Source organism: Triturus cristatus, chromosome 3_1, assembly GCF_964204655.1.
Source record: "Triturus cristatus chromosome 3_1, aTriCri1.1, whole genome shotgun sequence".
Classification (NCBI taxonomy): Eukaryota; Metazoa; Chordata; class Amphibia; order Caudata; family Salamandridae; genus Triturus; species Triturus cristatus.
In genome coordinates, this window is record NC_140583.1 from 493272781 (window position 1) to 493290054 (window position 17274).

The 17274-nt window shown below is 52.2% G+C and overlaps 1 protein-coding gene across 1 annotated transcript in view; it reads left to right on the forward strand.

The window, feature by feature from the left end:
* The window catches only part of PDIA3 (protein disulfide isomerase family A member 3), a 160953-nt gene that overhangs the window by 19100 nt on the left and 124579 nt on the right, over positions 1 to 17274 (forward strand). Inside the window, exons 2-3 of the mRNA XM_085644348.1 lie at positions 16401 to 16479; positions 16686 to 16803. Of these exons, the coding sequence (XP_085500474.1) occupies positions 16401 to 16479; positions 16686 to 16803 (197 nt within the window). The remainder of the gene's footprint in view (positions 1 to 16400; positions 16480 to 16685; positions 16804 to 17274) is intronic.

Genomic DNA, 17274 nt, shown 5'->3' on the forward strand with positions numbered 1-17274 from the left:
ACATATGCCCCAGCGGGCACCTCCGCTCTCAATATGCTGCTCCCAGTCTCTGCACCCCTGGCGGTGCATAGGTGTTGCGGTGCTGGGGTCTCCAAGCCCGCAATCTGGCCCAGGCCTCCGGTTCTTCACCAGTTGATAGGTGGGCTGTAAGCACCTGAGCTCACGGCCTTCCACGCTCCAGTGCAGTCGTGGCCTGGTACAGCCAGTCGGGGCTTGACAACCTGTCCTCACGCCCCTGGCCCCAGTCGACACTGGTTCCATGCATGCCACCAACACATCTTAACTGCCACGGCTGCCCCAAGGCCCCGCCGGTCCGGTGCAAACCGCCTCCCTGTCTTCAGCGTGTTAGAGCACACACCATGAGGGCAAAACGGGGACCAGGATACAGCCACAGGATCCGGCCCACTGCCTCGGGGCTCACACCCGCTGGCATCACATTCTCCCTGCCCGTCCACTGTGACCAACATTGTCAGCAAGGCCCGCAGCGCCTTTCAGTTCAGCTGTGTGCTCGGCCTGCACGATTTGGTGCAGCAGGCCCGGCACCCCAGAACGGCCCGGACAACACCCATGGTTTGGGAAGCATCAAAGATTACGGGGCTGTTTTGGCTGCAGATACCTGGTAGGATGATGAAATGGACTGTTGGAGTTTGCCTAAAGTGCGTCCGCCATGTTGGACATCTTGGATACATCTCATAATATCTAATTTTTTACATTCTCCAGCAACAATTTTATATTAATCCAGTTACATCATGTGCATCCACATGCTTCCAGGATGGGTTGTAAAGAACTATATACTCCCCTGGTGGAATAATCCTCGCCTCCTTGTCTTTTTCATAGAATTGATTTATTTCACAATAGATAGGAGATTTTACACCAGGGGTACTCACAAACTTTCTCTTGGGGGCCAAATTTACAGTGCGGTTTGTGGCCGAGGGCCGCACCTTGGGGGCGGGGTCATTGGGGGAGGGGGCGGGGCTAGAGCAACAAAAAAAAACTGCGACCATGAGGTGGAACATAGGTCCCTGCAGCGGACGCCTTCGTCCACTGAGCCACCGGACCCGGCATACACATCTCTCCATCTCCCTCCCTCCCTCCTCCGTCTCCCTCCCTCCTCCGTCTCCCTCCCTCTTCCGTCTCCCTCCCTCTTCCGTCTCCCTCCCTCTTCCGTCTCCCTCCCTCTTCCGTCTCCCTCCCTCTTCCGTCTCCCTCCCTCTTCCGTCTCCTCCCTCTTTTCCGTCTCCCTCCCTCTTCCGTCTCCCTCCCTCTTCCGTCTCCCTCCCTCTTCCGTCTCCCTCCCTCTTCCGTCTCCCTCCCTCTTCCGTCTCCCTCCCTCTTCCGTCTCCCTCCCTCTTCCGTCTCCCTCCCTCTTCCGTCTCCCTCCCTCCTCCGTCTCCCTCCCTCCTCCGTCTCCTCCCTCCTCCGTCTCCCTCCCTCCTCCGTCTCCCCCCTCTCCCTCCCTCTCCTTCCGTCTCCCTCCCTCTCTATCTCCCTCCCTCTCCGTCTCCCTCTATCTCCCTCCCTCTCCGTCTCCCTCTATCTCCCTCCCTCTCCGTCTCCCTCTATCTCCCTCCCTCTCCGTCTCCCTCTATCTCCCTCCCTCTCCGTCTCCCTCTATCTCCCTCCCTCTATCTCCCTCCCTCTATCTCCCTCCCTCTATCTCCCTCCCTCCTCCGTCTCCCCCCCTCTCCCTCCCTCTCCTTCCGTCTCCCTCCCTCTCTATCTCCCCTCTATCTCCCTCCCTCTCTATCTCCCTCTATCTCCCTCCCTCTCCGTCTCCCTCTATCTCCCTCCCTCTCCGTCTCCCTCTATCTCCCTCCCTCTCCGTCTCCCTCTATCTCCCTCCCTCTCCGGCTCCCTCTATCTCCCTCCCTCTCCGTCTCCCTCTATCTCCCTCCCTCCCTCTATCTCCCTCCCTCCCTCTATCTCCCTCCCTCTATCTCCCTCCCTCTATCTCCCTCCCTCTCTATCTCCCTCTATCTCCCTCTCTATCTCCCTCTATCTCCCTCCCTCTATCTCCCTCCCTCTATCTCCCTCCCTCTATCTCCCTCCCTCTATCTCCCTCCCTCCTCCGTCTCCCCCCTCTCCCTCCCTCTCCTTCCGTCTCCCTCCCTCTCTATCTCCCTCTATCTCCCTCCCTCTCTATCTCCCTCTATCTCCCTCCCTCTCCGTCTCCCTCTATCTCCCTCCCTCTCCGTCTCCCTCTATCTCCCTCCCTCTCCGTCTCCCTCTATCTCCCTCCCCCGCCGTCTCCCTCTATCTCCCTCCCTCTCCGTCTCCCTCTATCTCCCTCCCTCCCTCTATCTCCCTCCCTCCCTCTATCTCCCTCCCTCTATCTCCCTCCCTCTATCTCCCTCCCTCTCCGTCCCCTCTATCTCCCTCCCTCTCTATCTCCCTCTATCTCCCTCCCTCTCCGTCTCCCTCTATCTCCCTCCCTCTCCGTCTCCCTCTATCTCCCTCCCTCTCCGTCTCCCTCTATCTCCCTCCCTCTCCGTCTCCCTCTATCTCCCTCCCTCTCCGTCTCCCTCTATCTCCCTCCCTCCCCTCTATCTCCCTCCCTCTATCTCCCTCCCTCTATCTCCCTCCCTCTATCTCCCTCCCTCTATCTCCCTCCCTCTATCTCCCTCCCTCTATCTCCCTCCCTCTGTCTCCCTCCCTCTGTCTCCCTCCCTCTATCTCCCTCCCTCCTCCGTCTCCCCCTCTCCCTCCCTCTCCTTCCGTCTCCCTCCCTCTCTATCTCCCCCCTCTCCCTCCCTCTCCTTCCGTCTCCCTCCCTCTCTATCTCCCTCTATCTCCCTCCCTCTCCCTCCCTCTCCCTCCCTCTCTATCTCCCTCTATCTCCCTCTATCTCCCTCCCTCTATCTTCCCTCTATCTCCCTCCCTCTATCTCCCTCCCTCTATCTCCCTCCCTCTGTCTCCCTCCCTCTGTCTCCCTCCCTCTATCTCCCTCCCTCCTCCGTCTCCCCCCTCTCCCTCCCTCTCCTTCCGTCTCCCTCCCTCTCTATCTCCCTCTATCTCCCTCCCTCTCCCTCCCTCTCTATCTCCCTCTATCTCCCTCCCTCTCCCTCCCTCTCTATCTCCCTCTATCTCCTCCCTCTCCCTCCCTCTCTATCTCCCTCTATCTCCCTCCCTCTCCCTCCCTCTCTATCTCCCTCTATCTCCCTCCCTCTCCCTCCCTCTCTATCTCCCTCTATCTCCCTCCCTCTCCCTCCCTCTATCTCCCTCTATCTCCCTCCCTCTCCCTCCCTCTCTATCTCCCTCTATCTCCCTCCCTCCTCCCTCCCCTCTCCCTCCCTCATCTCCTCCCTCTCCCTCCCTCTCTATCTCCCTCTATCTCCCTCCCTCTCCCTCCCTCTCTATCTCCCTCTATCTCCCTCCCTCTCCCTCCCTCTGTCTCCTCCCTCTATCTCCCTCCCTCTCTCCCTCTCTGTCTCCCTCCTCTCTCCCTCCTCTCTCCCTCCCTCTGTCTCCCTCCCTCTCTGTCTCCCTCCCTCTGTCTCCCTCCCTCTCTGTCTCCCTCCCTCTGTCTCCCTCCCTCTCTGTCTCCCTCCCTCTGTCTCCCTCCCTCTGTCTCCCTCCCTCTGTCTCCCTCCCTCTGTCTCCCTCCCTCTGTCTCCCTCCCTCTGTCTCCCTCCCTCTCTGTCTCCCTCCCTCCTGTCTCCCTCCCTCTCGTCTCCCTCCCTCTGTCTCCCTCCCCTCTGTCTCCCTCCCTCTGTCTCCCTCCCTCTGTCTCCCTCCCTCTGTCTCCCTCCCTCTGTCTCCCTCCCTCTGTCTCCCTCCCTCTCTGTCTCCCTCCTCTCTGTCTCCCTCCCTCTGTCTCCCTCCCTCTTGTCTCCCTCCCTCTGTCTCCCTCCCTCTGTCTCCCTCCCTCTCTGTCTCCCTCCCTCTCTGTCTCCCTCCCTCTCTGTCTCCCTCCCTCTCTGTCTCCCTCCCTCTCTGTCTCCCTCCCTCTCTGTCTCCCTCCCTCTCTGTCTCCCTCCCTCTCTGTCTCCCTCCCTCTCTGTCTCCCTCCCTCTCTGTCTCCCTCCCTCTCTGTCTCCCTCCCTCTCTGTCTCCCTCCCTCTCTGTCTCCCTCCCTCTCTGTCTCCCTCCCTCTCTGTCTCCCTCCCTCTCTGTCTCCCTCCCTCTCTGTCTCCCTCCCTCTCTGTCTCCCTCCCTCTCTGTCTCCCTCCCTCTCTGTCTCCCTCCCTCTCTGTCTCCCTCCCTCTCTGTCTCCCTCCCTCTCTGTCTCCCTCCCTCTCTGTCTCCCTCCCTCTCTGTCTCCCTCCCTCTCTGTCTCCCTCCCTCTCTGTCTCCCTCCCTCTCTGTCTCCCTCCCTCTCTGTCTCCCTCCCTCTCTGTCTCCCTCCCTCTCTGTCTCCCTCCCTCTCTGTCTCCCTCCCTCTCTGTCTCCCTCCCTCTCTGTCTCCCTCCCTCTCTGTCTCCCTCCCTCTCTGTCTCCCTCCCTCTCTGTCTCCCTCCCTCTCTGTCTCCCTCCCTCTCTGTCTCCCTCCCTCTCTGTCTCCCTCCCTCTCTGTCTCCCTCCTCTCTGTCTCCTGTCTCCCTCCCTCTCTGTCTCCCTCCCTCTCTGTCTCCCTCCCTCTCTGTCTCCCTCCCTCTCTGTCTCCCTCCCTCTCTGTCTCCCTCCCTCTCTGTCTCCCTCCCTCTCTGTCTCCCTCCCTCTCTGTCTCCCTCCCTCTCTGTCTCCCTCCCTCTCTGTCTCCCTCCCTCTCTGTCTCCCTCCCTCTCTGTCTCCCTCCCTCTCTGTCTCCCTCCCTCTCTGTCTCCCTCCCTCTCTGTCTCCCTCCCTCTCTGTCTCCCTCCCTCTCTGTCTCCCTCCCTCTCTGTCTCCCTCCCTCTCTGTCTCCCTCCCTCTCTGTCTCCCTCCCTCTCTGTCTCCCTCCCTCTCTGTCTCCCTCCTCTCTGTCTCCCTCCCTCTCTGTCTCCCTCCCTCTCTGTCTCCCTCCCTCTCTGTCTCCCTCCCTCTCTGCCTCCCTCCCTCTCTGCCTCCCTCCCTCTCTGCCTCCCTCCCTCTCTGCCTCCCTCCCTCTCTGCCTCCCTCCCTCTCTGCCTCCCTCCCTCTCTGCCTCCCTCCCTCTCTGCCTCCCTCCCTCTCTGCCTCCCTCCCTCTCTGCCTCCCTCCCTCTCTGCCTCCCTCCCTCTCTGCCTCCCTCCCTCTCTGCCTCCCTCCCTCTCTGCCTCCCTCCCTCTCTGCCTCCCTCCCTCTCTGCCTCCCTCCCTCTCTGCCTCCCTCCCTCTCTGCCTCCCTCCCTCTCTGCCCTCTCTGCCTCCCTCCCTCTCTGCCTCCCTCCCTCTCTGCCTCTCTGCCTCCCTCCCTCTCTGCCTCCCTCCCTCTCTGCCTCCCTCCTCTCCTGCCTCCCTCCCTCTCTGCCTCTCTGCCTCCCTCCCTCTCCTCTCTGCCTCCCTCCCTCTCTGCCTCCCTCCCTCTCTGCCTCCCTCCCTCTCTGCCTCCCTCCCTCTCTGCCTCCCTCCCTCTCTGCCTCCCTCCCTCTCTGCCTCCCTCCCTCTCTGCCTCCCTCCCTCTCTGCCTCCCTCCCTCTCTGCCTCCCTCCCTCTCTGCCTCCCTCCCTCTCTGCCTCCCTCCCTCTCTGCCTCCCTCCCTCTCTGCCTCCCTCCCTCTCTGCCTCCCTCCCTCTCTGCCTCCCTCCCTCTCTGCCTCCCTCCCTCTCTGCCTCCCTCCCTCTCTGCCTCCCTCCCTCTCTGCCTCCCTCCCTCTCTGCCTCCCTCCCTCTCTGCCTCCCTCCCTCTCTGCCTCCCTCCCTCTCTGCCTCCCTCCCTCTCTGCCTCCCTCCCTCTCTGCCTCCCTCCCTCCCTGCCTCTCTGCCTCCCTGCCTCTCTGCCTCCCTCCCTCTCTGCCTCCCTCCCTCTCTGCCTCCCTCCCTCTCTGCCTCCCTCCCTCTCTGCCTCCCTCCCTCCCTCTGTCTCCCTCCCTCCCTGTCTCCTGCTCTGTCTTCCCTCTCTCCCTCCCGCTTTAAACTCATCTGCCGCTCTCACTAGCTGCTCCCCCCCCCTGCCCGTCACCTCACCCGGCGCTTCCCTGGAACACAAACAGCCGCCGCACCCAAGTACTTCACAGCTCTTTTAAAGGCCAAGTCACTTGTTAATGAGGCTTTGTTGTATTTCATCTCTTCTTAGCGCCCCTGCATCTCCACTCATTCAGAGGGGAGATGCAGGGGCGCTAAGAAGAGGTGAAATACAAAAAAGCCTCATTAACAAGTAACTTGGCTTTTAAAAGAATCGCCCGGCCCCCATAGCTCCGCGCTGCTGCAACCGGCGGTGCACAGGTACGATGTCTGTAAGGTCCGCGGGCCGCCAGGGAAGGCTTGCCGGGCCGCTGGCGGCCCGCGGGCCGTACTATGAGTACCCCTGTTTTACACTGTGCTGGGATCGGAGGCTCTGATTATGCAAGCTTAAAGCTACCTGGTCACGAATGATGCCTACACTTCTCCTCCCCCCCCTCCCCCTCCCCCCCCACTGACTTAAAATAAAACTTCTTAAAAGCTGAGTCGGATGTCAAATCAGACGGAATCACTTTGTCTGGGTCCTCTTTTATCCACTCAGCTTGTCGGGCCCCAATAACAGTTTGCTTCTTTGTGACATTGGTGTCACAGCCTGTTTGGTGTTTGGAACGTTTGCTGAATTTCCATTATACATTTGGGGTGCACTGCTAATGGCAGAGGCCAAACACTTCTTATATAGCACATGTCTGGTTGCTATTTATGCTATGTATTTAACTACCCAAAGTACTGCAGTCCACTAGTAACACCACTATAGCGACAAGGCAAAAACATGGCTCTAGGTCTGCCATTGCAGACTAAGGCAGTTTTTAAACTGCCATACTAGACATAGCAAAATTGCCCCCTGTCCATGCCCTGAACTTCCTTTTTAGGTCTCGCCTAGCGAACGCAGCGCGAAGCGCTGTCGCCATCGAGATCTATTGTTGCTGACTTGCCTCGGAAGGGGGACAGGAGATGGGCACGCGCAGGCTCTCGGCGGATTTGAGTTGGTGTACGCGCTTACAGCCACGCGGCGTGCACATCTCCTGTCCCCCTTCCCTCGCAAGCCAGCAAGCAGTTTCACTTTCGTCCTCACCGGCCTCATGTAATTTTTTTTTAAATGCGCTCCAAGCACGTCGCGCTTTAAATGTACAACGTGCAATTTTGTTTTTTTAAATGCACACGTGCGCGGCGCGCTTTAAACGTACAGCATGCCCCACTTACCAGCTCTTGTGGGGACTCCGGCTGGTCGTGAGTCTTCAGCGGCTCACTGCAGCACCACGTGGGGCTCCGTCTTGCTCACAGGAGCCCCGTCTGAAACCATGCGGCATTCACGAAGGCTGGGTGGGCTCCCGCCGGACTTCTGCTTTACTTTTTTTGCCTTGGCTGCACGATGCAGCACTCATTAAAGTACGGCGGCTTTTGAAGTCCGCACGCGCCGCCGTCCCTGTGCACGAGCCGCAGAACACGCAAAAGATTGTTACTGCGCGGGCAGCCCTCCACCTCCCAGGTCTCCTCCCCGGCCCAGATATGGATCTGCTTTCTGGCGGAAGAGGCTCTAGTAACTCATTTTATTTACTATTTTTTTTACTTTTGGGTTCCGCACTTGTTGTTAAAGTGTTTAGAAATGGAAGAAGGGGCTGACAGGGAGGCCAGGATATTAGTCCACGCCCACGGTCTCATCTCTTGTAAAAAAAAAAAACGGGTACGGTGTTAGTTACCTGACATGTACCCGACACGGTTTACTTATAAAGGCCTTTGAGAGAAACCAGTCTGTCGGCAGTATTTTTACGTTTTAATGTCTAGCCTTGATGATGTATCCCTGACTTTACCCATCTCTTCTGGACTCTCCAACCTTCATTCAATTTAATCTTGCAAACCCTACTGGCCTTTCAGAGTTCGGATTGTGACTGACTCTGTCCAGCCCTGTAAAGCTTGTCCGGCGACTATGTTTGGCCGGCCCTTCTGGACTAGAAAATTCTCAAAATCTGCCCAGAAGCTTCAGCCCGACAGAGATGATTCTGCCCCTTCAGTAGCTTTACATTCAACAGATACTCGTCATTCAGAGCTGGACACGTGAATGACTCCTCTGCTCTTCTGGCCTTTTGCCGTGCACCGGACCTGCCCTCCCTTACCTGTCTTTCAGAGGCATGTCGAAAAGCCTTCGGATTTTATCCGATCTGATTCCATCGGCTACTCTGTAGAAATATAGTGCCCACTAGGGTCTAGCGCCTCGCCTCCAGGCGCATGCTGACTTTAATGTCCTTTTTTCCTCCGCCCTGCAGAACATCTCGTGCACATGCTGTGGAATGAAGCTCACCATGGTGTGAGTTTACATTTCACTGAAACCCCAGCAGTTCTAAACAGTGACACCAATCCGGCCTCCTTCCCGCCTCTCACACTGCTGTGTTGCCGTACAGATACAAGACAGAACACTGAGGCAGCATCATAGCTCGGAGGTCAATGCCCCTGCTGCAGACCACTAGACGTCATCCGCAAAATAAATTCCAACTAGTTGGACTCACTCAGTCTTTCATGCTTTGAGATTGATTAATTGAGCCTCACCAGGTTGGCTAAAAATGCCACCTATTTATTATTCAAGCGCCTAGAAACATTGCGATGTTAATGCTCTGCTCGAACCTGAGGTCCTTGCATAATAAATGGCATACAAGAATCATGGAAATAAAATGTATACCTATTGTGAAGCAAAATGAGACAACTGCAGAATGTAAAGACAAAAACGCGAGGGAGTGTGAAAAAGAAAACACTATGGCGGGACGAGATAACAAAATGCATTGGCAAAGCCAACAGGACTTGCTTCCTGTTGCCTTTGCCTTTTAGAAAAGTTGACTGCCCAGCATCATCCAACAAGCATTTGCAATGCAACAGGTCTCGCATTTACGCGAGTTTTAGCTATTTACAGTGTAAATGACAATGCCTTTTATTTGTTTTTTTTTTTTTTAAAAAACGCATTGTCATTTACAATGCCAATAGATCCAACTCGCGTAAATGCGAGACCTATTGCATTGCAAATGCTTGTTAATATCTGTAAGGCAGACCTTAGTAATCCAGAAGGTGGAGTGCCTGATGTGAAAAACAAGCCACACAAATAATGGGTGGAATGCGGAACAAATCCAACATTCATCCTTGTCACGAGATCTGGGTTAAATCCTTTGTCTTGCTAACCATGCCACCCCAGTTTAAACCCAGCCATAGGCAAATCAGTCTTAACCCTGCTCAGATCTCTTTACATCGCAGATTTTACTCCGTGATGCAAACGCAACGCGGTTGTTACAATGACCGCGTTGTCACAACGCGCTACCTTTCCAACGCAAGTCGTTGCAATGACTTGCACTAGATGGCGCGGTGGACTTAGGCATAGTATGATTTACTATTCCAACTCCAGTGTGCCCAACTCTAGGGAAAGTGTTGGAATAGGAAATCCTACTATTCCTTATCCTAGAGCGTCATCTAGCGCAAGTCGTTACGATTTGCGTTGTAAAGGTAATGCGTTGGGACAACGCGGTCATTGTAACGACTGCGTTGTTTGCATCGCAGAGTAAAATCAGCGATGTAAACGTTGTTTCCTTGCCCAGCTAAGACCAGAAACAAGCATCCTGGGACTGGTTTCGGGATATCGGCCCTATTCAGCCAGTCTAGCTTGAATCCAGTGTCACAGTGAGCCCGGACCTACATCTGGGCATATCTGGCGCATTTAGGGCAAGAAAACAAACTCAAAAATGATGGACCAGTATTAAACACACGCATGTCGAAATTCTAAATTTACATGTCTGATCTGTAAAAACTGAATTGTCTTTCACTGTAGCAATGCTGGTGGCCTCATTGGCTGATATTGCAAAGTTACACTATGTGTTGAGTGCGTACTTCCATTTGGGACAATAAACCTAGCACCAAGGTGTCAAATCAATTGTTACATTAAACCCTACTTAATGCTGAAGTCTAATTTAAAGTATCTTCTAAAGCGGAGGTGACTTGAGGTCTTCATTTTGTTGCCCAAACCGCTGATAACCCTTTCTGACTATTTGCAGCAGATTGTCACCAGAGACAATCTGCTGCCTTCCTGCTTAGGGGTGTGTATTGCTCGCAGGAACGAATTGAGACTAGTTGGTGGGCAGAGATGTAACCTCATCCAGAAGTGTGGCCACAGATTGCCTAGCTTCAAAGAGGCTTGTGCCTCAGATAGGTAAATGCAAGTCACACTGCAGCCTGCTCCCTTCTTTTTAGGTCTCAGCCTGACGTAAGCAGCGCATGCGTTGCTCTCGTCATACGAGGCTACTTGGAATTGATACGATTCCAGAAGCCTCGTCCCAGCTCCGCCTTCAGTTTTGATTTGTGCGCATCGTTTGGCGTCGCGAATTATGCCAAAGGCAGTGCAATGATTGTACTGAAGGCATGTCCATCGCTGCTTGTTGCCACCCTGTCTCCTTTTATCCACGCCCAGCCGGATTGGATCTCTTACTGGCGGCAGGAGACAGTGTCTTCTAATTGGCCGCTACGCACTTTTTTGTTAGCCTTCGCTTTTGACAAAGACAGCCGCGTGTTTATTTTTGCTTCGCGCTTTCGCTTAAAGTGAAAGCGTGATGCAAAAAAAAACACTCTGCCTTTGCCAAAGCCGAGGCCTTGTGTCTACAGCTCTTTTCCCTCAGCTCTGGTTTCCTTTTTACACTTCTCAGATTCTTTTGTTCTCCCTGCACAATTCTTTCAGCTCTATATATTTTCTACCTCACTCCCCCATCTCCGTACAATTCTTTCCCTCTAGTCCCACATCTCTATTCTCTCTTCTCTTTTATTCGCCATCCGCTCCCCACCTCTCCAGTGACTCTCCTTTTTCTTCTCCTCCTACCTTCATGGGTCCACCCCACCCTCTTCGTCTCTTCTTCCCCTTTCATCTGCTCGTTGTCCCTATCTCTCTCTTTTGCCACTGTATGCTTCTCCCTCCCTGTTTTCGTGCCCTCCGCCTCCCCACCCCCACCGTACCACATATGCGCACGTCCCCTACTTTCTTTAACCTCTTGTTTGATGTGATACTGTGGGGGTCTTGTTCCTGGGAGGGGGTGGGTGAGATATTATGCTAATGGCGCAGAGTCCGCCTCCCCTGCCCGGGGCAGCAGATGCACAGGGCAGGTGGCAGGCAGTGAGGGGGACTGGGGCTGTAATCGCACTAGACCCAGATGGAGCCCCGGAGCCCGCGCAGGTCCACCCTGCTGCTACTGGCCCTTGTCTGGCTGGGGCTGCTGCTGTCCATGGGAGACGCCAAGGGCACCTACTACCACCGGCCGCTGACCTACGGCAGCCGCTACAACCTGTACACATTGGGCAGCAGCCCGCAGCACTACCCGGGCAGACCCATGGGGAAACACAAGTAAGACAGCTCCTTTCTCTTGCGCCTGCTACCCGTCTGTGCGCCGGTTCCTGCACCCCTGCGCGCGCACGGCTTCATGTCCTTAGAGCAGAGACATTGGGATTATGCCGCGGGGGGATACTAAATTATGTAATAAGAAAAAGCAAGTTATGAAGCATAATGAGATACATTTTTTGAAAGAAGCACTGCCTTATTTAATCATGTTTACACGTCAATACTGTCGGCAAATATTTCACTTCATTAGTACCACTTAAGGACCCAAATACAGCAATAAACTACAGAAAGGGGACCAGTCAGCCCTTTCGGAGGGGCCTTCACTGCACAGCAACATGCGTCTTGGGGTTTTGAGTAGCTTTTGATCTGTTTGAGCTAGAAACATTGTTTAATCTGCAGAATATGCAGGAGATTATCGACTGTGGCAAATGGTGCAGGTCCTTAATTATGTGGAAACCCCGGGCTACAAAAACTCCAGCGCTCTACTCAACAGTTAGACCTATTTTTAACCAGTACTAGACCTATAAGGGGAGTTAGATCTAAATATGCATCGGGCGCATGGCACCGTGGCCCAGAGGCTACAGGGGCCCATTGATCCTCCATTTTACATCTCATACATCAGGCAGCAGGGGCACATTCTCCGTGTTTGCATTAGGTCCCCGGGGACCGTTGCACAAAATTGAGCCCGACGCAGCTTTGTGGCGTGCAGACTCTCCGTGTGTCGGCCGGTAGGAGGCTTCGGTCAGATGGTGCCGAGAGGTCAGAATATTTGTTGCTGTAGGCTCTGAACCCGCAAATGTGCGGAATGGGCCCTAATGGCGCGCAGAACCCCTTCAGTAGTGATGTCTTGGCGTCCTGTGCGGAGTTCTTGGAAGGCACAGGTTTCACTTCCAATCATCAGCCTTCGAGGGTCGATGCAATACTTACCAAGCCTTGCGGGTCAGAACTCTTGCTTCCGATGCAACACAGCACACAGATGCCTCTGATGTGATCTATATATAGTGTGCTATAATGACGATATTATTATTAACGTTTTTCTAACGTTCTCAACTGCCTGTTTTTTTTTTTTTCTTTTTTTTTTCTTTTTTTATCATTTGAAAAGGCAGTTGTATTTTTTTCTTACCCGTTTTGACTTACACAACTGACTAGCCCCCGACATTCTTGTACACTGTCACCAAAAACAAATGAATGAGTCTTTGTGTAACGTAAGTGACGCTCATGTAAAGTGCTCCAATACCTTTGGGTCGGGTTCGCGCTATATAAATCTGCAAAAACAAAGTTTCAGGAGGGCGCTCTTCACTATTGGGAAGGAAATCTCACAGCATGGATGGTGCTGCAACAGCCCCACCAGAAATTCAGACCGAACTCGGCGAGATAGCTTAGTGAGTTCAGCGCTAGCTGCTGGCGCCTGTTCCTGGCAATCAGTCGCAACTTGAAATCTTGGCACCAGCGCCTGCTCAGCCTTTCCTCGTTCACGGCGAGCTTAAACTGAGCACCATCGGGCAGGTGTCTAAACGCTCAACTTATTTATAGTGTTTCCTATCAGTCGACCTGTAGGAGCAAGCGCTATAAAGCCATGTTTTATTAAATGTAGTAGCGGTATTTCTAGTCTGTGCCAGGACAAATAAATCACTTTTATGTTGCTGCTGGCCAAGGGCACGAACACCGCTGGGCATGCAAAGCTAGGCTCACATTTCACTGGTCTATACATGTGCTCATTTATTTGTATCCTTCTGCTTGTGTAGGGGGTACTGCGTTAACTAATTGCATCTAGGCGCTTGAAAGAGCCGCTCCGAGCATTGGGTCGTGATTGCGAAGCTTGATTTGAAGGTGTCTCGCAGTAGTGAAGGAGTTGTAGGGTCTGTAAAGCCAGAGTTGGGGCCCGGTAGCGTCAGGGTGCTATAGGGAGCTCCGGGTACCAGTCCTGGAAGCCCAACTGGACAGAGCAGAGCCAGTCCAGACAGGGCAGTGAAGCACTTTTTTAATGTTTATTAAACACCAGGGGTTACTTAGGTCTCGCCTGAGCCAGCGCATGCGCTACTCTGGCGAGACTTTTAGTAAGGGCTTCAGAAAATACTACCACTGTGGCCTAGAGCTTGCGGTTAGGCGTGCGGGCGCGCGTATGAGCAGAGGCGCCATCTGGCTCTCCTCTCTAGTCATGGGTCATCAGCTTTCAAGATACGTGAGCTTTCTTTCACATTCCTGAAGTCAATAGCTTCCTTTGCGTATATATCCCTACCTCTCTTCTACCCCTCTACCCTACCACTCTTCTATCTGCCCCGCTCTTCTCTCCCCCTCTACCCTACTACCCCCTTTACCCCTCTTCTTAAACTCATTGGCAAAGTCAATAGCTCTGCCTAAGCACTTATAAGGCCCCAAAGGCGAGACCTATTGGCTATGCCAATGCTTGTTAATGATGGTAAATGTCAGGATGGTAGTTTGTGATTGTTATACGTTTTTAATGATGCTGATTTCATGTTTTATGGACATTTGTCTTAATACATTTTATTACTCCTAAAACCAGAAGAGACTAGACTAGATAGGAAGCACTATACGCCTTCAAGGCACACGCTGCTGAGCTGGGGGATCAGCCCCTCTAAGTGCAGTGGCTCCACCTATTCAGAGTGCACTGAGGGGCAAAGTGATCCGGGAGGGAGCTCCTGAACTCACTCTTCGCATGTTTGTGATGTCTGGGCGAGGTCCTGCTACCTCTTGAGAGATAGCTAACCGAAGATGAGCATTTTTTGTAAGCGTCTGCCCTCATACAGCGCAAAACGTGGAAGGTTGTATCGTACGTTATGTAGCGCTTCATACTCATGACAAGGCCACTAAGCGCTCCGATGTGAATATGAGGGCACTGGAGACTGTGTCTGCTTCCCTTGCAAGAGGGCCGCCTCCTTAAGAGAGCGCGAGGACGGAGAGAGAAGGGGAGGAGAGTACTGAAAGTCGAGGTGTCTGGGAAATGGAAGAGCACTCGGAACGTTGACGTCTGTGTGAGGAGTTTGTAGGATGAGTCTGGGGAGTGGAAGGCACTGGGGGACGACTGACTGGGGGACTGGGAGGGATTTGGGAGTGGTACTTGGAAGAGGGTGGGGGAGGGGGTGGTTGGGAACTGGAAGAGGCTGCAGGTGAAAATTCTGGTGAGTGGAAGAGGCCGAAGACTGGGGGAGGCTGCAGAGTGGAAAAATGCAATAGGTGTCGCCTTTCATTAAGTTGAAGCCATTAGCTTTGCTATACAATACCATTAGCTAAGCAAATGGCTTTAACCTAATCAAAAGCGAGGCCTGTTGCATTTTCAATTCTTGTTCTTTAGGTAAACAAGCTGGTGTCTCCTCTGATAGGGGTGGGTGGGAGGGTGGGTGGGGGTCTTAGTTCAAAACCGGATTTCCAGGAGGATGGCTAATTAGATTAAACACTACTCGGAGAGAAGGGTTCGAACCTGTCGATTTGGGCAGACATGCACACTGGATTTGATTATTTAGTGACGGCCCCAGATTAAATTATTTAAAATTGGATAGGGTTGACCCGTGAGAATAGTGACCCGATCGGCTAGTAAGTCCTCCTCACCCTCAAACTCGTAAATGGCATAAAAGTGGCCCCCATGGCATTCTGTTCTGTCATCACTACTGGACCTGTAAGAAGACAGACTGCCCTGCTGCTCCCTGGACAAAACAAAGACTGCACCAAAGACCTGCATGAATCTGAGGGTTCCGCAAAGAGGACACTGCTTGCTGTGCCTACTCGTAGAAAAGTGTTCCACTTGTGCCAGGACTGAATAAGTGACTCCAAGGGCTAGGTGGTTAGTTCCCTGTTAAGCTTCAGGTCCGGCAAAAGCCATACAAACCTTTCACTGCCAGGAGCCAGCTGCCCATACCTGGATGCTGAAGTGCCTACTGGGTGACTTGAGTCCTGACATTCCTGGTGTGCCCCCCCCGCCCCCCCTTAAAAAGGTAATACAACTCTAATTGGACACTGGGCCCCAGAAATAAATGAATTGCTAGTCTGTCAGCAACCACTGTCCCTGCTGTAACTGGAAGACTGACAAGTTGAGACTGGACTCCCTAAGTCCATCGTGGGAGATAGAGTCCTGAATTGAAGAGAAAAAATACACTGAAGACCCTAAAACTGCTGAAAGTTACAGTTAACTGTCAGCCTAAGCCCGAGTGATCCATGTGACTGTGGTGGCCCATCCAATTGAAGTTAAGTAGCTGTACTAGCGAGTTGGCTAAGAACTGCTTACATCGGTTTTTTTTGTATTGCATTTGCAAGAGAACAATTACAGTGCTTTACCTTTAAAAATTAATTTCTCCGTTTTTCCCAGATAGATTTGTCGTTTTGGTATCTGTTTTAAGATTTAAAATACAACACACACAATTTGTATAAATTGATGTCTGATTTGTTTGCCTTTTAGTTAACTGTTTTGATACTTTACACTTTTTTTTCTTTGATTAAGCCTGACCGCTCTGTGCCACAGCTACCCAGGACTGAGCTAGGGGTTTTATTAAAGAAACCTAACTGGATCGGAAGAAGATTGACATTACATGGGGGAGGTCTCACATCCACACCACATAACAATCCACTTTCCTTCATTGGTTCCCCTTGTTGGATTATTGTCATTTTTGTGTCATTTTCTTTGCACTTTGCCTCTAGGTTAAACCTTTCTCTGCCATAGTTATGAGGGGGTTAAGCTCAGGTTTATTTAGCAACTTTAGTGGTTCACCGTAATAACAAGGATTGTGAATATTACTTGAGCTGTGCACTCCCACCCCCAGACAAATAACCTAATTTCTCACAATTTAACTCCTTGGTAAGGTCTGGGTTTTCTATTAATGCAATCGTATCACACAGCATACAGCCATTACAACAAAAACACATATTCCTAAAACAAGCCACATCTATTGCCTTTGCCAATGTTTGTTGCGGAGTAATCCTGTCTGTGAATGAGTACAAGGTAAATTACGATTCAGTAAAACGAAGTAGTGGGAATGACTACATGAATCTTTTTTTTTTTTCTTTTTTTTTTTTCTTCAGGTGTGGTCACTGCAAACGTCTTGCACCAGAATATGAGTCTGCTGCAACAAGATTAAAAGGAGTGGTATCGCTTGCTAAGGTCAGATTTTAATCTTCGGTCAATATCATCTGGTTCTTCTAATGTCTTTAAAACTGTGGGGATCTTTATATATAATGCCAGTTTGAATTGTCCAAGTAAGGGATAGCTCCAGCTATAGAAGCCTTGCTTGAACCATTAACTTAAGATGGTCTAGTCACTGTGAAATTGTTCAAGTCTTAAAAGATTTTTTTTTTCTGTTTTATCAGGTTGACTGCACAGCAAACTCAAACACATGTAACAAATTTGGAGTCAGTGGATATCCTACATTAAAAATGTTCCGTGATGGGGAGGAGTCTGGTGCTTATGATGGGCCCAGAACGGCTGGTAAGTGAAAATGAAACCTTTTTGGGGGCTCTTTGTGCTCATACTTAATTTTCCAGAATGAAGCAAGCAAGTTCTCCTGTTCCTGTGACCGAAAGAGCAAAAATGGAAGCCCTGAAATTAGGCTGGACTTGCCAAAAGATTTTTTGGCTAAGTAATTACTGTACACAAATATAGATTGTTAAAAAATGTTTGCTATGCACACTTTCTACAACTGAATGGGATGTGTCTGAACCTCTCGCACAACACCTAAAAGAATTGCAGTTGGCACCCTTTTGTAGTTGAAACTAACTAAATTGTGTTCACATTTAGTAGCGTGTTTGCCATTTCTTTACTTCAGATGACACGTTTGCTACCTGCCCCCTGAATTGCAATGCATGAAAGTCCTTTAAGCCATTTCATTTTTGTTTTTAAAGATGGATTGTCATCTAGAAAAGCATTTTTAAAAATAGAGGTAATTTGTTTATAATTATT